The sequence below is a fragment of the Formica exsecta genome, unplaced genomic scaffold (genome assembly GCF_003651465.1).
Source record: "Formica exsecta isolate Colony F162 unplaced genomic scaffold, ASM365146v1 scaffold1056, whole genome shotgun sequence".
Taxonomy (NCBI): domain Eukaryota; kingdom Metazoa; phylum Arthropoda; class Insecta; order Hymenoptera; family Formicidae; genus Formica; species Formica exsecta.
Genome location: NW_021848396.1, coordinates 53,711 through 78,026, shown reverse-complemented (window position 1 = coordinate 78,026; position 24,316 = coordinate 53,711). Strand labels below are relative to the sequence as shown.

At 32.7% G+C, this 24,316-nt stretch overlaps 8 protein-coding genes and 1 pseudogene across 11 annotated transcripts; all 9 read left to right on the top strand.

Annotated features, from left to right (window-relative positions):
• The first annotated feature begins 1,647 nt into the window (after positions 1-1,647).
• Positions 1,648-4,611, top strand: LOC115233877 (odorant receptor 22c-like). The gene is made up of 5 exons (XM_029804503.1): positions 1,648-2,465; positions 2,671-2,770; positions 2,887-2,997; positions 4,319-4,474; positions 4,558-4,611. The coding sequence occupies exons 1-5, from the start codon at positions 1,648-1,650 to the stop codon at positions 4,609-4,611; spliced, it is 1,239 nt and encodes a 412-aa protein (XP_029660363.1).
• Positions 4,612-5,354: 743 nt separating this feature from the next.
• Positions 5,355-7,333, top strand: LOC115233664. The gene is made up of 5 exons (XM_029804220.1): positions 5,355-6,258; positions 6,461-6,560; positions 6,705-6,818; positions 6,973-7,128; positions 7,207-7,333. The coding sequence occupies exons 1-5, from the start codon at positions 5,441-5,443 to the stop codon at positions 7,258-7,260; spliced, it is 1,242 nt and encodes a 413-aa protein (XP_029660080.1). The 5' UTR covers positions 5,355-5,440; the 3' UTR covers positions 7,261-7,333.
• A 27-nt stretch (positions 7,334-7,360) lies between these two features.
• LOC115233724 (odorant receptor 82a-like) lies at positions 7,361-10,317 on the top strand. Of its 2 annotated transcripts, XM_029804280.1 has the most exons (5): positions 7,437-8,763; positions 9,082-9,181; positions 9,281-9,391; positions 9,490-9,645; positions 9,810-10,270. In XM_029804280.1, the coding sequence occupies exons 1-5, from the start codon at positions 7,970-7,972 to the stop codon at positions 9,861-9,863; spliced, it is 1,215 nt and encodes a 404-aa protein (XP_029660140.1). In that variant the 5' UTR covers positions 7,437-7,969; the 3' UTR covers positions 9,864-10,270. The 2 variants fall into 2 exon arrangements, with proteins under 2 accessions (XP_029660143.1, XP_029660140.1); XM_029804283.1 differs by lacking the exon at positions 9,490-9,645 and having other exon boundaries at positions 7,361-8,763; positions 9,810-10,317.
• A 14-nt stretch (positions 10,318-10,331) lies between these two features.
• LOC115233650 (odorant receptor 4-like) lies at positions 10,332-12,309 on the top strand. 2 transcript variants are annotated; one of them, XM_029804209.1, is made up of 5 exons: positions 10,332-11,196; positions 11,370-11,469; positions 11,563-11,673; positions 11,808-11,963; positions 12,033-12,306. In XM_029804209.1, exons 1-5 carry the CDS (start codon positions 10,400-10,402, stop codon positions 12,084-12,086), a joined length of 1,218 nt encoding a protein of 405 aa, XP_029660069.1. In that variant the 5' UTR covers positions 10,332-10,399; the 3' UTR covers positions 12,087-12,306. The 2 variants fall into 2 exon arrangements, with proteins under 2 accessions (XP_029660069.1, XP_029660060.1); XM_029804200.1 differs by having other exon boundaries at positions 11,808-12,309.
• Positions 12,310-12,420: 111 nt separating this feature from the next.
• On the top strand, positions 12,421-14,227 carry LOC115233994 (annotated as a pseudogene).
• LOC115233713 (odorant receptor 4-like) lies at positions 13,576-17,248 on the top strand. Its single transcript, XM_029804271.1, has 7 exons — positions 13,576-14,279; positions 14,354-14,422; positions 14,767-15,752; positions 15,855-15,954; positions 16,518-16,628; positions 16,760-16,915; positions 17,140-17,248. The coding sequence occupies exons 3-7, from the start codon at positions 14,947-14,949 to the stop codon at positions 17,191-17,193; spliced, it is 1,227 nt and encodes a 408-aa protein (XP_029660131.1). The 5' UTR covers positions 13,576-14,279; positions 14,354-14,422; positions 14,767-14,946; the 3' UTR covers positions 17,194-17,248.
• Positions 17,249-17,624: 376 nt separating this feature from the next.
• LOC115233790 (odorant receptor 4-like) lies at positions 17,625-20,038 on the top strand. Its single transcript, XM_029804380.1, has 5 exons — positions 17,625-18,643; positions 19,281-19,380; positions 19,504-19,614; positions 19,684-19,839; positions 19,901-20,038. The coding sequence occupies exons 1-5, from the start codon at positions 17,856-17,858 to the stop codon at positions 19,952-19,954; spliced, it is 1,209 nt and encodes a 402-aa protein (XP_029660240.1). The 5' UTR covers positions 17,625-17,855; the 3' UTR covers positions 19,955-20,038.
• Positions 20,039-20,491: 453 nt separating this feature from the next.
• Positions 20,492-21,971, top strand: LOC115233754. Of its 2 annotated transcripts, none has more exons than XM_029804323.1 (3): positions 20,492-21,300; positions 21,453-21,552; positions 21,710-21,971. In XM_029804323.1, exons 1-3 carry the CDS (start codon positions 20,492-20,494, stop codon positions 21,830-21,832), a joined length of 1,032 nt encoding a protein of 343 aa, XP_029660183.1. In that variant the 3' UTR covers positions 21,833-21,971. The 2 variants fall into 2 exon arrangements, with proteins under 2 accessions (XP_029660183.1, XP_029660190.1); XM_029804330.1 differs by having other exon boundaries at positions 21,453-21,572.
• Positions 21,972-22,779: 808 nt separating this feature from the next.
• On the top strand, positions 22,780-24,254 carry LOC115233768. Its single transcript, XM_029804343.1, has 3 exons — positions 22,780-23,716; positions 23,946-24,066; positions 24,144-24,254. The coding sequence occupies exons 1-2, from the start codon at positions 22,911-22,913 to the stop codon at positions 24,052-24,054; spliced, it is 915 nt and encodes a 304-aa protein (XP_029660203.1). The 5' UTR covers positions 22,780-22,910; the 3' UTR covers positions 24,055-24,066; positions 24,144-24,254.
• The last annotated feature ends 62 nt before the right edge of the window (positions 24,255-24,316 follow it).

Genomic DNA, 24,316 nt, shown 5'->3' with positions numbered 1-24,316 from the left:
AATATATTAAATTATAAATCTATCACAATCATAATTATTTCAGGTAATAAAAACAGCGTTTGCATATTTAAATATACTCAGAACAGTAGCAATGTAACAAAGATATGTATATATAAAACATAAAAGATTTTCCAATAGAACAGATCAAATGTATATTTACTGAACTTATATTAATAATGAATGTAGAGTTGATATAGATAATTCTTGTTATATTAATAAATACATCTTTCATCCCACATAATAATATCATTCAAACAATATGTACATGTGTGATAGAATTAATTAATTATTAATGAATTAATCATTATTAATGCAGACATAATTTTAATATATGTAATATCGAAAACAAATAACATTTTTTTTTTGATTTGACACTAACTCGTTAAACAAAAAGATAATCACTTTAAACTTTATTATGTACATTCAAACTAACTTATCAAACTATTCAAAGGATCATATCTAGAAGAAAAAAAATTGTACTGTCTTTATGGCTTATAAAATAAAAATATATTTTGATTTTACTTCCGTAAAGATTGATGATGGATCGTCCTATCCACGGAAGACTCACGAGAGATAGCTGCGCGGAAAATGCAAATCTCATGTATATAATTCATAAACAGCATTAATAGTTTATTAGTAAAATACAATTTTAAAATAAACGAATGAATTTAATATCAGCGACTTTTCATAATTTTTTCGTAAAAACTTGGTTTCGCCTTTAGGTCATTTATAGATATAATAAATATTATATCGTAAAACATTTATATTATTTTAAATCTTTTGTTACCACCAACACACGCCTAAAGATTTATAAATATTATTATAAAATATATTAAATTATAAATCTATCACAATCATAATTATTTCAGGTAATAAAAACAGCGTTTGCATATTTAAATATACTCAGAACAGTAGCAATGTAACAAAGATATGTATATATAAAACAAAAGATTTTCCAATAGAACTGATCAAATGTATATTTACTGAACTTATATTAATAATGAATGTAGAGTTGATATAGATAATTCTTGTTATATTAATAAATACATCTTTCATCCCACATAATAATATCATTCAAACAATATGTACATGTGTGATAGAATTAATTAATTATTAATGAATTAATCATTATTAATGCAGACATAATTTTAATATATGTAATATCGAAAACAAATAACATTTTTTTTTTGATTTGACACTAACTCGTTAAACAAAAAGATAATCACTTTAAACTTTATTATGTACATTCAAACTAACTTATCAAACTATTCAAAGGATCATATTTAGAACAAAAAAAAATTGTACTGCCTTTATGGCTTATAAAATAAAAATATATTTTGATTTTACTTCCGTAAAGATTGATGATGGATCGTCCTATCCACGGAAGACTCACGAGAGATAGCTGCGCGGAAAATGCAAATCTCATGTATATAATTCATAAACAGCAGCAGACATAGTTCGAAAGGAATAGTATCCCCTCTTATCATCTTATTAAAATGCACCCTTCATCATCCTGATATGGCTGATCGCATGAATACTTGTTTCTTGGAAGGGATGCTACGCGAAACGGCGCAGTCGTATTTAACTTCCCGAGCTTGTATCTTTGCACAATCCTTTCAGTATCTAGCAAGCTCCCGTGCTTTAACGATGTACAAAAATCCTACGCAGAATTCGAACTTCGTCGCGACTGTCTACGATTATGAGAAAGACGTGCAGCTAAGCATTCAGCTGAATCGTTGGATACTGAAGCCGATCGGCGTCTGGCCAAAATCAGCAAGAACCTCATGGATAGAAAAATCCGCTTATATGCTAATAAACGTGATTTGCACCAGTCTCATTGGCTTCCTGTTCATACCCTGTGCTGCCTACATGGCGCTCGAGGTAGAGGACACGTATAATACCTTGAAGCTCTCCGGACCTCTGAGTTTCTGTCTGATGGCCGTCATTAAGTATTCCTCTCTGATCTTGCGCGAGAACGATATCCGCAAAGGTATCCAGCACATCGAGAACGATTGGATGAACACCCGGTATTACAAAGATCGGATCATCATGATTAGAAACGCAAAGTTCGGCCGTCGTCTCGTAGCGATATGCGCGTTCTTCATGTATGGTGGTGCTGTGTTTTATTACCTCGCCATGCCATTCAGCAATGGCAAGGTCACGGAGATTGACCTAAATTTGACGTATCAGCCTCTGGTGTATCCGGTCGCCAGAGTATTCGTCGACGCGCGATACAGTCCCATCAGCGAGATTATCTTCTGGATGCAGTGTTTGTCAGGTTTCATCGCGCATTCCATCACCGCCGGTGCATGCAGTGTAGCCGCCGTATTCGCAATGCATGCTTGCGGCCGCTTAGAGATTCTAATGCAATGGATCGAGCATTTGGTAGATGGAAGGGAAGACTTTCGCGGCAACTTGGATGAGAGAATGTCGATGATTGTGCAGCATCACGTTCGGATCTTACAGTAAGTCATTTCGTGACTCTATATAAAGCAATTATTTATTATATTTTATATTACATTTGTACAATTGAAAAGTATGATTTTCAATTGATTTAACGTCGACTGGCCAAGAGTTAATAATTTAATTATTAATTAACATTCTTAAAAAAAATCATATTTTCGTTTCTCAAACATCGTCTTATGCGATAATGCCTCTGTGGTCTTTCAGTTTTATATCGCTAACGGATAAAGTACTACGTGAAATATCTATCGTCGAAATTGTAGGATGTACGTTAAACATGTGCTTTCTTGGATATTATATTATTACGGTATGCATATCGTACAAAAAGTACGTACCGCCAATCATCTGTTTCAAGTAATATCGAAGATTATTTGCATTGTGATACGTGTAACGTATTCAAATATAAATATTTTTACATTGCAGGAGTGGAATATTAAAGAGCCTGCACATTATATAACGTATATTGTTCTCCTCATATCTCTTACATTCAATATTTTCATATTTTGTTACATTGGCGAACTTGTTGCTGAACAGGTATAGTTCTTATTCTCAAAGTTTTTCTGCACCTTTGATAAACTTAAAGACAAATCTTACAATTATATCTTTATATAGTATATTTATGTAAGGAAAAAATATATTTTTTATACAAATAAATATTTTATAAAAAATATGCATTTGGTGGATGGAAGGGAAGATTTCTGTGACAGCGTAGATGAAAGATTGGCAATGATTGTGCAACAGCATGTCCGAATTTTAAAGTGAGTCTCAAATCTTAACAAGGATAACCATTGAATCTTATATATATATAATATATGTATTAATTGTGTTAATTATTTACAAACATTTAAAAAAAATCATATTATCAAATACTTACAATCAAACTTTGAAATTTAAAATTAGAAAGAGAATTTTTTTTCTAGAAAATATTTTATATACGATAATATGCTCATTGTCTTCCAGTTTTATATCGCTAACAGATAAAGTATTGCGTGAAATATCTATAGTGGAAGTTATGGGATGTACATTAAGCATGTGTTTTCTTGGATATTATACTGTCACGGTATGCGTTCACGTACAAAAAATATGTACCGCGAAACGTTTTTTTTTTTTTTCATGAAAAGTATGATTCATAATTGATTTAACGTCGACTGGCCAAGAGTTAATAATTTAATTATTAATTAACATTCTTAAAAAAAATCATATTTTCGTTTCTCAAACATCGTCTTATACGATAATGCCTCTGTGGTCTTTCAGTTTTATATCGCTAACGGATAAAGTACTACGTGAAATATCTATCGTCGAAATTGTAGGATGTACGTTAAACATGTGCTTTCTTGGATATTATATTATTACGGTATGCATATCGTACAAAAAGTACGTACCGCCAATCATCTGTTTCAAGTAATATCGAAGATTATTTGCATTGTGATACGTGTAACGTATTCAAATATAAATATTTTTACATTGCAGGAGTGGAATATTAAAGAGCCTGCACATTATATAACGTATATTGTTCTCCTCATATCTCTTACATTCAATATTTTCATATTTTGTTACATTGGCGAACTTGTTGCTGAACAGGTATAGTTCTTATTCTCAAAGTTTTTCTGCACCTTTGATAAACTTAAAGACAAATCTTACAATTATATCTTTATATAGTATATTTATGTAAGGAAAAAATATATTTTTTATACAAATAAATATTTTATAAAAAATATATATTTGTACAATAATAAAGTTTATAGAAATGCAGGCATTTTTATTTTTTGATAAAAGAAAATCTTATTCGTAAGGATAAATGTTGATGAAAAAAAATGTATGAAAAAAATATAAAAAAATAATCTTATGCAAACAGTGCAGAAAGATCGGCAAGGTCTCATACATGATCGATTGGTATCGTCTACCAGAAAGAAAAGCTCTTGCTCTCGTGTTAATGATCGCTATGTCCAATTCGTCTGTCAAATTTACTGCCGGAAATTTCTTCGAGCTGTCTCTTAATACTTTCGGTGACGTAAGTAGTGCACAATGTCAATGCTTATTAAATTTATCTGTGAATAAAATATATGATTTAAATATCCTTCATTCAATCTATAGGTAGTTAGGACATCCGTCGCCTACTTGAATATGCTACGTACATTAACTTCGTAAATCCTGTCGTATATGTAGAAATTATTGCAATTGTTGACTTAAAAAAATATTAATTTCCCATCTATTACTTGAGAAAAAAGAGAAATAAATAAAGTATGTCTAAATGCCATTGTAATAAATTGAAAACTTATGTACCTATATGTATACTCAGAAATATTTGTATAAAAAGTCTAATGCGCTTTTTACATTTTCTTATCAAATTTCTTTTTACCAAAATCTCTCTTGCGATTAAGCATTTTATTACATGATATAAAATTATATAACACTGCTCGGAAATTTAAAAAATTCACTTCTAATATTTAAAAGACGAAATGTTAATTTTATATAACATTTATATTGCATGATTTAACGCAAAGAGATAATTATAATCTTTAATTGAATCTTTGGTTTTAATGGGTATTAATCGGAAATCAATAACCCAGTAAAGATTCTACAAATAAATTATAATTTTTTACTATATATGTCTCTTCTATATTATATATATTCTTTGAAAGGAGAATTTCATTTCAAGAAAATCACAAATAACACTTATGTGTAAAGAAAGAAGATCATCAGTCTTTACTGCTCACGGAAGATAACGTGTGCGGAAAATGCAAACTTCACGTATATAATTCATGAACAGCAGCAAAAATAGTTCGAGAGGAAAAGTAGTCCCCTTTTATCATCTTATAATAGTCATACTAACTATAAAATGCACCCTTCACTGTCCTGATATGATTGATCGCTTGACTACTTCTTTCTCGGAAGGGAAACGACGCAGCCGTATTTGCGTCAACTTCCTGCGCTTGTATCTTTGCGTAATCCTTTCAGTAGCCATCAAGTTTCCGCGATGTACGGAAATCCTACGCAGATTTCAAACGTTGTCACGACTGTCTACGATTATGAGAAAGACATGCGGTTGAGCATTCAGCTGAATCGTTGGATATTAAAACCGATTGGAGTCTGGCCGAAATCAGGCGGAATCTCATGGACAGAAAAATATATCTACGTGCTAGTAAACATAATTTTTACCAGTCTTATCGGCTTTCTATTCATACCCTGCGCAACTTATGTCACGCTTGAACTCGAAGATACGTACAATACCTTAAAGCTCTCTGGCCCACTGAATTTCTGTTTGATGGCCGTCGTCAAATATTCCTCGCTGATCTTCCGTGAAAATGATATCTACAGAGGTATCGAGTATATCGAAAATGATTGGACAAATACTCAATATTACGACGATCAAATCATTATGATAAGAAATGCAAAATTCGGCCGTCGTCTTGTAGCGATATGTGTATTTTTCATGTACGGTGGTCTCGTGTTTTACTATCTTGCTCTGCCGTTGAGTAGCGGCAAAATCACAGAGGATGATGGAAATCTGACGTATCGGCCTCTGGTGTATCCGGTCGCCAGAGTGATCATCGACGCGCGACACAGTCCCGTCAGTGAAATTTTTTTCTGGATGCAGTGTCTATCGGGTTTTATTGTGCATTCCATCACTGCCTGTGCTTGCAGTTTAGCCGCCATATTCGCGATGCATGCTTACGGTCGCCTGGAGGTTTTAATACAATGGATCGAGCATTTGGTGGATGGAAGGGAAGATTTCTGTGACAGCGTAGATGAAAGATTGGCAATGATTGTGCAACAGCATGTCCGAATTTTAAAGTGAGTCTCAAATCTTAACAAGGATAACCATTGAATCTTATATATATATAATATATGTATTAATTGTGTTAATTATTTACAAACATTTAAAAAAAATCATATTATCAAATACTTACAATCAAACTTTGAAATTTAAAATTAGAAAGAGAATTTTTTTTCTAGAAAATATTTTATATACGATAATATGCTCATTGTCTTCCAGTTTTATATCGCTAACAGATAAAGTATTGCGTGAAATATCTATAGTGGAAGTTATGGGATGTACATTAAGCATGTGTTTTCTTGGATATTATACTGTCACGGTATGCGTTCACGTACAAAAAATATGTACCGCAAAACGTTTTTTTTTTTTTTTCAAGTAATATCGAAAATAAACATATACAATTTTTAAATCGTATAATGTGACATATGATGCGTTTCCAAATATAAAAATCTTTACTTTGCAGGAATGGCAGAGTAAAGAACCTACAAGTCACATTATAACATATATTATTCTTCTCATGTCTCTTACGTTCAATATTTTTATATTTTGTTACATTGGCGAACTTGTTGCCGAACAGGTATATTTTTCACTATCAAAGCATTTATTATTTGCATTATTTAATAAATTCAAAATATGTACTTTTTTTTTTAAAGCAACTTTTATTAGTGTAAACGTAGACATGTATATCGTAGAAACAAAATAAGAAAAGTAATCCTGTAAACTGTAAACAGTGCAAAAAAATCGGCGAGGTATCCTATATGATTGATTGGCATCGTCTACCAGGAAAGAGAAGTCTTGCCCTCATATTGATGATTGCTATATCAAATTCGTCTATCAAACTTACTGCCGGTAATCTCTTCGAGCTGTCTCTCAGTACTTTCGGTGACGTGAGTAATGCAATATTAATGTCTATTATATTTTTTCACGAATGAGAATGATTTACATATAGTTCATCCAACCGATAGGTGGTTAAGACATCGGTTGCTTACTTAAATATGTTACGTACGTTAACTTCGTAAAATTTATCCGAAGTGTGGAAATTATTAATGTAATTATGCAAAAACACATCAATTAGTTATCCCCGATCTCATATCAAGAAGAAAAAAAAAAGAAAATAAAAAATATAATTTTAATAAATAGAAAATTTATGTGTGTATACTGAAAAATATTTCTTCAATAATTTCAATATGCTTTTTACATCTTTTCTTACAGAACAGTAATATCATAACACAGATTAAATATATTCAACAAACAAAAATTTCGAAGAACAGATCAAATGTATATAAAAATCTGTTTAACTTATTAATTATTAATATAACAATATTTAATAGATTTCTCATTATGTCAAGAAGCACGTTTTTCATCTATCAATAATCAATTTATCATCGCACGATATATTCATTTCATATTTATCTCATTATAAAGCTATAACTAAAAAATATATATGTGTAATATACATTTTTCAATTATAACATTATAACGAGATACATATACAAAACGTATCATTTATAAATGTCATAACTGACATAACTAATATTGTATTAAGAACAATTTTGTCAAACAAGTTGAAGAGACTGTAAGTATCGATTACGTTCTGTCTCTTAGTCAGACGGTTCCGTAATTTTTTTCATACTGTTCGATGCATGTCCGCGCAAGCGCTGACGTACTTCGTTGAAAAATACAATCAGTAGTAGTGATCAGTAGTAGTGCGTCTTCCGCGAGTTAACCATGAAGCATGCCTCTAGCAAGTTTGTCGTAGAAGTTTACAAAAAAGATAATGATTATAGTCTTCAACTGAATCGTTGGTTCTTGAAATCGATAGGAGCTTGGCCGGAATTATCAACGAACTCGATGATCAAGAATATTTTGATAAAAGTTCTGCAATTAATGTGTCATTCTTTAATAGCTTTTGCTGTAGTACCTTCTATACTATATATTCTTTTCGAGGAGAAAGACATCCGCCTAAAGCTCAAGGCTATAGGGCCAACGAGTCACTGTCTCATGGGCGGTATCAATTACTGTTCGCTTTTACATCATAGCGATCGGATACAGAAATCTGTCAAACATATGGAGACCGATTGGCGTATGGCGAAGAGAGAGCATGATCGGGAAATGATGCTGAAAAACGCGAGAATAGGTCGCGTTATAGCGGGCGTTTGCGCGCTGATCATGCAGGGTGGTGTCCTTTGTTACAACTTAGCGAGAGGAATGTCACGGATAGTCGTGATCGTCGGCAACGAGACGATTACAACAGGTCGCTTACCATGTCCGTCTTTCAACAAAATTGTGGATACCAGAATCAGCCCGACATACGAAGTCGTACTCGCGCTGCAATGTCTCTCCACTATCGTGGTGAATAATATCACGATTAGTGCATGTGGTCTTGCCGCTGTTTTCGCGATGCATGCTTCCGGTCAGCTTAATGTAGTAATATTACGTCTCGAAGAACTCGTCGGTGAAAAACAAGAGCTCTTACATCTAAGACTAGCGAATATCGTGGAGCATCATTTACGAGCGTTGAAGTAAGATAAAAAAATCATCAGAATTATATAGAAATCAATTTTTTTAATTATCTATTAAATAATACGGTTATATTTGACTTTTTATTGACATTCAGATGATCTCGCCCGCGTGTTTAAAATTGGTTTCCTATAAAATGCAATTTTTGGTAATTATAAAAGTATCAAAAAACTATAAAATATTGAAGATATTACTTTACTGCACTTTTTGCATAACATTTTATATTATATATATTTGCAGAAAATGAAATATTTTTGAGTTAAAAAATATTAAAAATATTAAGGATTTTTTGCCAACTATTGTAAATGTATGAATTACAGATTTCTTTCACGTATGGAGGTAATTCTGCGACAGATATGTTTTGTAGAATTAATTGGATGTACATTTAATTTATGTATGCTAGGATATTACACCATTACGGTACGTTATAAAAATTTGAAAAAGAAAATCTATGATAAATTGAACATATCTTTTTTTTCTATTTTGATTTTGAATGCTAATCAATTCGCATATCTCCAGGAATGGTATGAAGAAAGTATGAATACTTTAATAACATATATCATGATACTTACATCGATGATGTTCAATATTTTCATATTTTGCTTCATTGGTGAACTAGTAGCAGATCAGGTAAAATAATCATTTTTATATCAAATTTTTTCTCAATAATTTGTCTATAATTAAAATATTTTTATTCTTGATTCGTGATTGATTCAACTTTGCGATAGTGCAAAAAAGTCGGTGAGGCAGCTTATATGACTAACTGGTATTATTTGCCGCATAAGACTGTCCTCGGTCTAATTTTAATAATTTTGCGATCAAGAATTGTAATCAAAATCACGGCTGGAAAAATATTTCATATGTCTATCCCAACTTTTGGTCTTGTAAGTCATTATATACGACTTCTATAAATAAAACAGATTTAATTTCTAAAATTCTCCATGCTACAAATATGCAACAAATAATTTATAATACAAATTTACATAAAACATAATATTTGTGTAGAAATCTGTCGGACTATAAATTAATTATATATTAAACATTTCAGGTAATTAAAACATCAGTTGCATACCTAAATATGCTTCGAACTTTAACTACGTAAATACTGTGTGACAAAATAGAATTATTTTAAAATATATTCCATATATAGACAATGTAAAATAAAATTTCTTATATGTACATATTATAATATATTATGTACATATTATAATATATATTTTAAGAAAAAAAACACACATTCTTTAAGAAAAGAAAAGCCTTACGCATATAATACACGAATAGCAACACATATAAATCAGGAAGAAGAATATTCCCTTTCATTCTCTTATAACAGATAATAACTAAAAAATGCACCCTGCCATGCCACATAACATACCTGATTGCTTGACTGTCTTTATCCTGGAAGGAAAATTACACCGCATTGACATATAACCACATATTACCCTCCGTTCCATACAACAAACTGCAAAACTGCAAGTATTGATTTCGCGCAATCCGTCAACCGTAAAATGTCTTTTCTATCCCCTCAGAAATAAACTATATGGCCGCGCAGGCGCTGCAGTAATTACTACTTGCCGTTGAAACGCACAGTCAGTAGTAAAGATCAGTATCTAACGCGCCTTTCGCGGATTAAACACGATGCGTTTATCTCGCAAATCCAAGGTAGATGTTTACAAGCGAGATAACGACTATAGTCTTCAGTTAAATCGTTGGATTTTGAAGCCGATAGGCATTTGGCCCGAATCACCCACGAGCTCGATTATCGAAAAGATTTTATCAAAAATTGTGAGAATAGTATGTCACTCTTTAATAGCTCTCACTGTCATACCTTCTATATTGTATATACTATTTGAAGAGAAAGACTTCCGTTTGAAATTAAAAGCTCTAGGACCCACGAGTCATTGGCTCATGGGCGGTATGAATTATTGCTCGTTACTATATCAAAATAAACAAATACGTAAATCTATCGTGCACATGGAAACCGATTGGCGTATAGCAAAAAGAGAGAACGATCGGGAAGTGATGCTGAAAAATGCGAGAGTAGGTCGCGTTATAGCGGGCGTTTGTGCGTTGATTATGCAAGGTGGTATTCTCGCTTATAACGTGGCGAGAGGAATATCGCCTATAGTCGTGGTTATTGGCAACGAAACAGTAGCAATTGGTCGCTTACCTTGCCCGTCTTACAATAAAATCGTGGATACCAGGTTTAGTCCGATATACGAAGTCCTATTTACGTTGCAATTTGTTTCTGGCATAATAGTAAATAGCACCACGGTCGGTGCGTGTGGTCTCGCTGCAGTTTTCACGATGCATGCCTGCGGTCAGCTTAATATAGTGATGTTGCGACTCGAGGAACTAGTCGATGGAAAACGGCACGATATTATAGTTCAGAGAAAACTGGCGAATCTTGTGGAACATCATTTGCGCACATTAAGGTAAGACTTATAATTGACATTAATTTATTATTGTGTATGTTTATAACTTTCAAATATATAAAAAAAACTGCGATTTCAGGAATTTCAAAAATTTTTAATCTAAAAAGTGATTTGGACATAAATATTTAATTTTTTTCTGAAATATATAGTTATTGCTAGTGTATCAATATCAGGTTTCTTTCGCGCATGGAAATAATTATGCGTCAAATTTGTTTTGTGGAATTAGTCGGATGTACATTCAACTTATGTATGCTTGGATATTACACTATTTCGGTATGTTCAAAAATATGAAAAAATGAATATGTGACAGAGAAAAATGCTTATTACTTTTTAAAATTTTATCATGTTACATATTGTATGTTTCAGGAATGGTATGAGGAAAGTACAAACACTTTAATAACGTATTTCATTGTTTTTACATCGATGATGTTTAATATCTTCATTTTTTGCTACATCGGTGAACTTGTTACAGAACAGGTAATTGAATTTACGTTATCACATTTTTATCATTTATTTTGTTCATCATTTTTTTACTTAATAAATAATATTATAAAATTAAAATATTATCAAAATTTTGATTCTCAAAAATTACTTACTCAATTTTACAACAGTGTAAAAAAGTCGGTGAGGCAGCTTATATGATAAATTGGTATCAATTGCCGCATAAAACTGTGCTCGGTCTAATTTTAATTCTTATACGATCGAGCATTGTTATCAAAATCACTGCTGGAAAAATATTTCATATGTCAATCGCAACTTTCGGTGATGTAAGTGTTACGAAGAGTGCTTATATGTCATTTCTCAACTGTACACAATTCAAAGTAATTATCTTTCAGGTAATTAAAACATCTGTGGCATACTTAAATATGCTTAGAACTTTAACCGTGTAAAAATATTGTACACTACAATGTAAATTTAACGCTTAATAAATTCCATATAATATTTGTCATTAGAAATAGTCAACACAGTATACCTGTAATCAATTAAATAATTAATTTTTTAATTCTAAGTATTCTTCTGCTATACCTGAAATGAGACTCGAATAAGACACGTGCTGCTTGCTATATAAATATTTAAAAATATACAAGAGAAAAGACATATTCTTTAACGAGAAAGATCATTATATTAATAAACAATTCATCGTGTTTAACGGAACATTTACATAACTAATATTTGATAGTATTTGTTCAATCATTTTCTACCTCTATTACTCTTGTACCGCATATTACCCTCAGTTTCCATGCAACAACCTGCGAAAGTCAAATATTGATTTCGCACAATTAATCAGCCGTATAATGTCTTTTCAATCTCCTGAGAATTAAACTATATGGCCACGCAGGCGCTGCCGTAACTACTGCTTACCGCTGAGACGCGCGGTCAGTAGTAAAGATCAGTAACTGACGCGCCTTTCGCGGATTAAGCACAATGCGTTTCTCTCGCAAATTCAAGGTAGACGTTTACAAACGAGATAACGACTATAGTCTCCAGTTAAATCGTTGGATCTTGAAGTCAATAGGCGTTTGGCCCAAATCATCTATGAGCTCGAATATCGAAAAGATTTTATCAAAAATTCTGAGAATAATATGTCACTTCCTAATAGCTTTCACTGTCATACCTTCTATATTATATATTCTTTTTGAGGAAAAAGACTTCCGTTTGAAATTAAAAGCTCTAGGACCCACGAGTCATTGGCTCATGGGCGGTATAAATTATTGCTCGCTACTATATCAAAATAAACAAATACGTAAATTTATTGTGCATATGGAAACCGATTGGCGTATGGCGAAAAGAGAGGACGATCGGGCTGTGATGCGGAGGAACGCGAAAATAGGTCGCGTTATAGGGTGTTTGCGCGCTGATTATGCAAGGTTGTGTTCTCGCTTATAACGTGGCGAGAGGAATATCACTTATGGTCGTGGTTATTGGCAACAAAACAGTAGCAATTGGTCGCTTACCGTGCCCGTCTTACAATAAAATCGTGGATACCAGGTTCAGTCCGATATACGAAGTCATATTTATGTTGCAACTTGTTTCTGGCATAATAGTAAACAACACCACGGTCGGTGCGTGCGGTCTCGCAGTAGTTTTCACGATGCATGCCTGCGGTCAGCTTAATATAGTGATGTCGCGACTCGAGAAACTCGTCGAAGATAGACGGAACGATATTCAGAGAAAACTGGCGAATCTCGTGGAACATCATCTGCGAGCATTAAGGTAAGATTTATAATTGATGCTATTATTTCTTATTGTGTATATTTATGTATAACTTTCAAATGTATACAGAAAATTGCGATTCCAGAAATTTCAAAAATTTTGGATCTAAAGACTCATATCATAAAAAATAATAAAATTTGTAGAAAGTAATCATAAAAAGTAGAGTATAATCAACAATTTAGTTTAATACTTAAAACTTAAACTAAATTGTTATAAAATAATAATTTTTTTTAACAGAAAATATTTAATTTTTTCTTGAATGTATACTTACTGCTAGTGTATCAATATCAGGTTTATTTCGCGCATGGAAATAATTATGCGTCAAATTTGTCTTGTGGAATTAGTCGGATGTACATTCAACTTATGTATGCTTGGATATTATATTTTGGTATGTTCAAACACATGAAAAAATGAATATGTGACAAAGAGAAATGCTTATTACTTTTTCAAATTCTATCAAGTTGCACGTTGTATGTTTGAGCAATGGCATGAAGAAAATACAAATACTTTATTAGCGTATTACATTGTATATACGTCGATGATGTTTAATATTTTCATATTTTGCTACATTGGTGAACTCGTTACGGAACAGGTAATTACATTTATATTATCACATTTCTTCCGTCATTTTTTTCCTTAATAAATAATATAAGATTAAAATATTGTCGAAATTTTGATTCTCAAAAATTACTTACTTAATTTTACAACAGTGTAAAAGAGTCGGTGAGGCAGCTTACATTATTACACAAATTGGTATGAACTGCCGCGTAAAACTGTGCTCGGTCTAATTTTAGTTATTATACGATCGAATATATGATAGTTATCAAAATCACTGCTGGAAAAATATATCAATCGCAACTTTCGGTAATGTAAGTATTATGTATGTAAGAGTACTTATATATCATTTTTCAGCTTATCAAAATTCGAATTAATTATTTTTCAGGTAATTAAAACATCTATGGCATACTTGAATATGCTTAGAACTTTAACCATGTAAATTGTACAATACAATGTGAGTTTTATTATTTAACGCATAATAAATATTTTATATCTAAAATTAGAAAATTACATGAAAAGTTTTGCATATTGTGTATTTTGAAGTACATTTTTGAGATACTATGAATTATCAGGTTTTTCTTTTGTCTTTTATTTTACTCCAAAATGATTTCTAAGTATTTGATATAAATAATAAAAGTAATCTTTTTTTTATTTCTGCATAAAAATAAAATAATTTTGTATACGATAAGCAAATCTTTGTAAATATGCAAATCAAGTGTCGTATATTCTACAATTCTGTACGATCACTTATAAAATAAAATGCACTGCACACAGTTTGTACCTAATATATGTCTATAGTTGCAAGTGGCGGTGCAACAAGTAGTGATTATCGATTAGCACAATGTCCCGCCTCTCGTGCAAACCTATCTATAAAGAAGAATCTGCGCAATCGCTACATTGACTATTCCACTTACCGCTGAAAGACGCGATAACAAAAACGTTTACAATCAGTATTTCGCGTGCTTTCCACAACGGATTATGATGATATCACTACCTGGCAAGCCGATGTCAGCTTCGTATCATTATAAGGAGCATCATGATTATAGTATCCAGCTGAATCGCTGGTTCCTGAAACCAATCGGTGCTTGGCCGGAATCGCGTGCAACCACCGTTGAAAGAATTCTATCGAGGATTATTCAGATAACGTGCTATGTTCTCATAGCCTTCACAGTAGTGCCTTGCATGTTGTATTTCTACTTCGAGGAGCAGGAATTCGATGTTAAGATAAACTCGGTGGGTCCCGTGAGCCACTGGATCATGAACGGGATAAATTATTCCTCGCTGCTATGGCGCGGCAAGGATATACGTCGTTGCATCGAGCACATGAAGAGCGATTGGTTTACGGTGAGTAGGATCGAAGATCGCGTTGTGATGCTGAAATACGCCAGGTTTGGCCGATCCGTAGCCGGTTTCTGCGCCGTCTTCATGCACTGTGGTGTGTTCTCGTATAGCGTGGTGAATAGTCTGTCGCCAATGATTATCACGATCGGCAATCAAACCGTCATAATGCGACGATTACCTTGCCCGTTCTATAGCAATCTTCTGGATACCAATCGCGATCCGATAAACAAGATCGTGCTGGCAATGCAATTTTTGTCCGGTTTTATAGCAAATTCTATCACGGTTGGTGCGTGCAGTCTTGCTGCGGTTTTCGCGACACACGCATGCGGTCAATTCGCCGTGCTTTACTCATGGTTAAGCGAACTGATCGATGAAGAAAAGGAGAAACGATCTATTGAGTGTAAATTGGCTAACATAGTCGAGCAACATCTGCGTGTATTAAAGTAAAGTATTATTTATCGACTTTATAAAGAATTAATTTATAATGTATACTAAATAAAAGAGAAGGCAGCGATTAAAATCTGAAATAATTATAATAATTTTAGTTTCTTATCAAGCTTCGAGAAAATTATGAATCAAATTTGCCTCGTGGAATTAGTTGGATGCACGTTAAATTTATGCTTGCTTGGATATTGTTCCATTAAGGTATAACAAAAAAATATTATTGTATCATTTTCTTGGTTTCTCACTAACGTTATACTAAATTAGAGAAAAATCATGTAAATTTTTTTCTTGTAAAATTTGATAAAAGAAATTAGTCTGTTTATATGTCATCATTCGCATATATGTATATCATTCAATAATATAGATTGGTGAAATAAATCAATAATTTTCTTTTTGGTTCGTGCATTAATAAATAGCTATCATGCATTAATGAATAATTATAAATCTTAATCAATTGTCATATAAATTTTAGTTTTGCCAGACAAATAGGAAATGAGTTGTAAATGAGTTATATATGCATTTTTTATTTAGAATAAGAAAACAGAGAGTTTTATAGTAAGTGATATATGAAAAAAGACAATTTATTTTGACATAAAACAATTAATTTATTACCACACAAGAAAAAAAATTCACATGATTATTTGCCTTTGATTCAATATTACTGCAATAAGAAAAAGTCTTAATATTTTTCATTGAGATATTGATCATTTCTATATTTTTAAAGAATTTCTATTTTCTCAAAATACTTCGTATTGCAATTTTAGGAATGGAATGCGAAAAATACGAAGACTATAGCAACGTATAGTATTTTGTTCATTTCCATGTCTTTTAATATCTTTATATTCTGTTACATAGGCGAACTAATCACGGAACAGGTAATACCCATGAGCAAACTGCATACTGCTTTTTTCGAGATAAAAATTTATTAATAAAATTTTATAAAATATTTATGAAATTCATACATAACGATATATTTATTATATTATATCCATAAAATTAATTTCAGTGCAAGAAAGTGGGCGAAATGGCTTATTTTAGTGACTGGTATTGTTTACCTCATAAAACTGCTCTCGGTATAGTGCTGATAATATCGAGATCCGGCGCCGTGATTAAAATCACTGCCGGAAAACTAATTCAACTTTCTTTAATAACATTTGGTGACGTGAGTATATTTTAATAATATCAAATATCACATTTTCATTTAAAAGTAAAAAATTTCATTATTTCATATATTATACTCCATTGCACTTTTGCATAGCATACTTATGAATTATCTAATTCGTGAGAAAGTTTGGCATAAAAGTTATGTTAAATTTATCAAGTGTATAAAAATTAAAATCTTTTCTATAAGATTTACTTAATTTAATTTCTTTTTGTTTATTTCAGGTAATGAAAACATCTGCAGTATATCTTAACATACTTCGTACCATAACTATGTAACTATAATATATGTAAAAAATGAGAGAAAATTAAATCACATACAATAAGAAATGATTTAAAAATCGTCGGCTTTTAATAATATTATTTCCTTATTGTTAATGTGTATAATAAACCCTTCAAATATTAAGATTATCATAACATAGAAAAAGAAAATTAAAGTTCATAAATAATATTCTATATATAAATACGTAGAGGTACTTATTTTATGTATGCACTTTAAAAATCACATAATATCAAAATTGCTATTTTATCCTTTCCTCTTTTTTACGATCTGCCACATCACTCTTATTGTTAGAATAAATTAGTCAAAAGAGTTCGCGCACCAATTTCAAAGAAATGCCATTGTATTTTCTTCCCCTTCAATATAAAATATTATCAATTTATCCAAAAAATCAATTTTTAAACTAATATAATTCTGCAATGTTTCGATAAAATGCTTCACGTATTACGTATAATAATCATATATAAAACTCTTTGATCAAGTTACTGACTCATTGTCAGCGTATATAGATGCATTCGCAACGTTTACCGAAGCAACAAGTCCGACAGCACTTTTCAATCGATCAGATTTATTTCATAGTAGACTATCTTTTCGCGCAGACGCCACAGTGACTGTTGCAACAATAGTCGATTAGTAGTCGTTGTGCCGTCGCGTAGTCACAATGTGTCGGTCGATGACTAAAGAGCTGCATGATCACAGCGTACAGTTGAATCGGTGGTTTCTAAAGCCGATAGGCGCGTGGCCGCGATCTACCACAACTTCGAGCAGCGAGAAAGCCGTCTCTCGCGCTCTGATATTGGTCTGTTATTTTTTAATAGCCTTCACTGTGGTGCCGTGCGCGTTGAACATCATCCTCGAGGAGAAGGACGTCGAGCTGAAACTCCGTGCCATCGGTCCGCTGAGCCACTGGCTCATGGGCGCAATGAATTATTGTTCCCTACTGCTGCGTGGCGCCGATATACATCGATGCGTACGACATATGGAAATCGACTGGCGGATCATCAGGCGATCGCGGCATCGCGAGATCATGGTGAAGAACGCGAGACTGGGCAGATTCGTGGCAGGTTTCTGCGCGATATTCATGCACGGCGGCGTCTTCTCCTACAGCATCGTGTCCGGGATGACGACGGTGATGGTGCCGATCGACGACAATCGGAGCGTCCCGATGCTCCAGCTGCCCTGTCCCTCGTACAGCAAATTTGTGGATGCTCGATTCAGCCCAGCAAATGAAATTGTGCTAATAATGCAGCTGTTCTCAGGTTTCATAGTAAACTCTACCACTGTCGGAGCTTGCAGCCTGGCCGCTGTTTTCGCTATGCATGCGTGTGGTCAGCTCGATATTTTGACCTTACGTCTAGACAATCTCGTCGAAGGTAAAGATGTGAAAGAAAGTGATACGGCCCAGCGGAGGCTGGCCGATATCGTGGATCATCACTTGCGTGTTTTGAGGTAATTCTAGGGGGTTACGTGTTATATTATATATATATATATTTAAAAATAAAATATTCGAGAATGTAATTTCAAAGATGTAATCGTAATTGTCTAACCGTCTATTCAATTCAATATACAATATTTCTTTATTAACAGATACTTTCCGTTTTATTAACATAAAATTATTTCCTTTTTTATTTATGCAAGCAAATCGCGAGACTTATATTTAAACGATATTTAGTTTTAATTTTGATATTAAAAACTATATATATTAATAATTTTATTTTATTCCTTTCCACTCGCTCTTATTCTCATGAGCTACCGAAATGAGTTTTTGGAAGCTGAACTGTCTTTTCTTTTGTATCATTAACAAAAATTTTGGAGAATCTTTCAATTAATGAAAAAATACTATATATAATGTCTTACGCAAATTATATACCTTTATTTTATTTATAAATTTTAGAATATTATAAAATAAACTTTTTCTCTTGTAAATAAAATTTTGATTATAAACTATTTAAACTTCGATATTATATGATGAAACAAATAAAAATTACGATATGTCGATAAATGAAAATAGTTTAGACGAAATTTTGTAAAATACGGTAAAATATCAAAGTAAAATTTCTGTAATTTCTTTAAATTTTAATTTTAGGTTTATAGCGCGTATTGAAGATGTTATGCATCAAATATGTCTGGTAGAATTAGTTGGATGTACGTTTAACTTATGTATGCTTGGATATTATTCAATTACGGTATGCTAATCATCTTAAAAGGTGAATATGTATATAGTCACAATCACTTTAATTACACATCTTTTAAAATCTCAAAAACTTTTGTCTCAAACAAATTCTCAATTTGTTATATAATCTTTTTAGTGGTGGAATAAAATTGATGCAAAGAGCACAGCGGCATATATTATTGTATATATATCGATGAGTTTCAATATCTTTATATTTTGCTATATAGGTGAAATTTTAACGCAACAGGTACAGAAATTGTGAATATGGACTAGCACAAATATTAACGCATATATTTTTAACAGCCATATTTATTAGTGTAAGAAAGTTGGTGAAATAGCGTATATGACCGATTGGTATCGCTTACCTCATAAAACAGCTCTTGGATTGATCCTGATTATATCCAGATCAAGTGCTGTAATCAAAATAACTGCTGGAAAATTAATTCAACTTTCCATTGCGACTTTCAGTGACGTGAGTATCAACAAATTCTTCCTTAGAAGTATTTTCAGTAAGTTATCAATCATCATTCCAGGTTATCAAAACGTCCCTCGTCTATCTAAATATCTTACGAACTGTTACAACGTAAGCATGAATGCGATCGTAGAGATTTTCGATATATTTTTACCTTCTTTATTTATATAACATTTTTAAAATAAAGGCACATACTAACACAACATATTATTTATCTGTTATTAAGAAATACAATTTAAAATTAAAATTTGCTTAAAAATGCAGATTGTATTATAATTACTATTTTATGCAGATTGTGTTATATCTTTATATGGCATTCTTTACAAAGTATCTTATACAACTTCTCATACCTCATTTATTAATAGCAATATGCACGGATCACGTAAAATATTATGCCACATTCACAATGATATGCACCATAGCATATTAATCCTCCCACAAAACTCTTTATAATCAGCGCTATCTTTCCGCGAGCAGTTATTGATTAGATATGCATACGGTCTATCGGAAAGTATAACTCTTTACGTTCACCAAACAAATCTAAAGATTCGCGCAGGCGCTCGCTCGAACATATAACTCCAACCAGCGCATTACTTATGACTGCATACATACTTGTCACACTCAGTGCATCGTGCGCCTCCACGAAGCGATCATGACGTATTCCGAGCGTGTGTCAACGAGCATTCAATTGACATATAAAAATAATAATGATTACAGTTTACAATTCACTCGTTGGTTTTTAATGCTAATCGGTATTTGGCCGCGAATGAGCACGGCAACGAAAGTCGAAAAGCTCTCTTCATACGTGCATATTCTCGTCTGCTCGTCCTTGATAGCAATTGTCGTGGTGCCGTTTTTGTTATATATATGGCTGGAAGAGAAAGATATCGAGATAAAATTGAGCATGATAGGTCCGTTGAGCCACTGGATTATGGGCATGATTAATTACTGTTTGCTCCTCGCACGCAGCAACAATATCCGCGAATGCGTGCGACACATGGAAACGGATTGGAAACTGGTTAAAAGAAACGAGGATCAACAGGTGATGCTGCAACAAGCCAAGATCGGCCGTTTCGTCGTCGTAATCTGCGCGATATTCATGCAGAGCGGCACATTTCTCTTCGCTATACGCAAATCGCTGACTACCACAATTGTCATTGTCAATAATGAGACCATTTCGATGCGTCTAATGGCCTGTCCAATTTACAGCAAGTTTATCGATACGAGGTTCAGCCCCGCGAACGAGATCATGCAGGTTGTAGAAATATTATCGACTTTTATAGTTAATTCTGTTACGGTAGGCGTTTGCAGTCTCGATACGATCTTTGCTATGCACGCGTACGCTCAGCTGAGTGTATTATTTTTGTGGCTAAACAAACTCATCGTGGACAAAAATAATGGAAACAATTTCGCTCAACGAAGACTGGCTATTATAGTGGAACATCATTTGAGAGTGCTGAGGTATTTCATTTAAGTCATTCTGAGTTTGCATTACATGTAATTTTATCATATTACAAAAGCACTCGTAAATAAACTAACTTATATTAAACAATGTCTCTCTTTCTTAAAAAAAAGATGTTATGTCGCGCGTTACAATTGCGTGTGCGTTTCAGTTTTATATCGCGTATGGAGTCTATTATGCAAAATATCTGCCTCGTGGAATTGCTGAGATGTACAATGAATATGTGTTTACTTGCATATTACTTTATTACGGTATGCTAAAAATAAGAAAGGTGAATATGTGATTATCACATTCTATAATTCTGTTTTTATTGATGAAAAATGTCAATTTAGTAATAATGTATATAGTATAAATATAAAAAAGAATTAATTCTTTGTTATTTCTAATTATTAATTTTTGTCTTTATAGAATTGGGGTACATCTGATATGACAAAATTGCTATCATTTGTCATTATATACTTATCTGTGTCTTTCAATATTTTTGTATTTTGTTACATGGGTGAGATCCTTACAGAACAGGTAATAATTTGAATTTAAGTCAAATACAATTAGTGACTATGCAGGCAATCTAAAAGATAAATCGTAATTTGTATTTTTTACTATGTTTCTAAAATATTTTTTATATCTCTAAACAAAAAAAAAAAATCTTTTAAATTTAAATTTATTAGTGTAGAAACGTCGGTGAAAAGGCATATATGATTAATTGGTACGAATTACCACACAAAACTTCTCTTGGGCTTGTTTTGATAATAGCAAGATCAAATAATACTACCAAGTTAACTGCTGGAAAAATATTTCAATTGTCAATCGCAACTTTCGGTGATGTAAGTACCACACATTGTACTTATGATAATCATTAATAAAAATTTATTATGTTATATATATTTGTGCTTTATATTTATTTCTATTATAAATTATTGTGACATTTTTATACTACATTTTCCTGTATTCTATAAGCAAGAGACTACTATTTCAGACAGTTAAGACTTCCATGGTATATTTGAATATGTTACGAACGATGAGTTCCTCTGCATGAACAATATTAATTATATTTAAAAACCCAACAAATATGTATATTTTGTATAGAGCATAGATTTGAGAGATACAAGTAAATAGAATATTCAATAAATAGAATAAATTACGTTGCAATATTTATAACTATGTTATTTAAAAGTGTAATAGATTTACATAGATTTCTACGTTATCCAAAACATTTTTTCTAAAGTTAAACATTAACGTTTAATATACAAGCAAATTTAATATATAACAAGATTCGCAATTGCAAGATATTAATATGTATTACAAGCAAATATTTTTCTTATATATGTCTTACGTATATTGTATTGCAAATTACGTATTTACACACAACTGTGAGAGAAAATTGATAGAAAGACTTACCCTATCCGCCACATATGTTTTCCACGTGTTCTCCATTCTTAAACAGTCAATGTTATATTTCCGCGAGCAATAATTATCGATCAGACATGCGTCTCTCTCGGGAAGCACAACCCTGTGCGTTCACCAAAGATTCGCGCAGGCGCCCGTTCGAACATAACTCCAGTGCACCACCCATCACAGTCAGTCCATTGTGCGCCTCCGCGAAACAATCATGACGTACTCCGAGCGTGTGCCAACGAGCATCAAATTTACACATAAAAACAATAACGATTATAGTCTTCAACTGACTCGTTGGTTCCTGATGCCGATCGCCGCCTGGCCACGAGCACACACATCAACGACGGAGAGGGTCTCTTTGCAGGCGCATATTCTCGCTTGCTCATCTCTGATAGCAATCGTCATGGTGCCGTGTTTGTTATATGTATCGCTGGAAGAGAAAGATATCCAGATGAAACTAAGCGTTATGGGTCCACTAAGTCATTGGATCATGGGCACGATTAATTACTGGCTGCTTCTTATGCGCAGCGACGACATCCGCGAATGCGTGCAACACATGGAGATGGATTGGAGACTAATACGAAGGATCGATGATCAGGTGGTGATGTTGCGATACGCCAAGATCGGTCGTTTTATCGCCGGATTTTGCGCGGTGTTTATGCAGAGCGGAACGTTCCTCTTTGTCGTAGCCAAAGCGATGACATCTATTTCCATCCTCGTGGGCAATGTAACGACATCGATGCACCCGATGACTTGTCCGATTTACAGTAAATTTATCGACACGAGATTCAGTCCCGCAAATGAGATCATGCTGGTCGTGGAGCTACTATCGTGTTTTATAGTAAATTCGATTACGGTAGGCGCTTGCAGTCTCGCTGCAGTTTTTGCGATGCATGCTTATGGTCAACTCAACATGCTATTCTCGTGGTTAAATAATCTCGTTGCGGACGAGGATAAGGGAAACGAGTATGCTGAACAAAAACTGGCTGCGATCGTGGAGCATCATTTAAGAGTGCTGAGGTATTTATTTAAGTATCGGGATTCGATTATGATTGCTCGTTTTTCATATTAGATAAAAATAGATAAAAATTCTATTTAACATTCACACTCTGACTAAATATTTCCGTATCGAATAAGATACTTTTATTTTTATATTTTATATAAAAAATGTATATGTTTATGTTGAACAAAGTACAGATATTTCCTTTATTAAAAAAAAACCGCGTTGGGTCTCATATATACGTTTCAGTTTTATATCGCGCATGGAAAATATTATGCAACATATCTGTCTCGTGGAATTGGTGGGATGCACGATGAATATGTGTTTACTTGCATATTATTCTATTACGGTACGCTAAAGACTTAAAAAGGTGAATATATGTTATAGCAGAATTTTTTTTGTTTGTTTATATATAAAATGTTAAATGTATTTTCTCTGATTTCCTAGAATTGGAGTGATTTTGATGCGGCAAAAATAATGTCATATATTATTGTATATTTATCTATGGCTTTCAATATTTTTATATTTTGTTATATTGGCGAGATTCTTACAGAACAGGTAATATCTTGAATTTATGATAAATTTTTAAACATTGAGGTTATTATATACTTATATATATA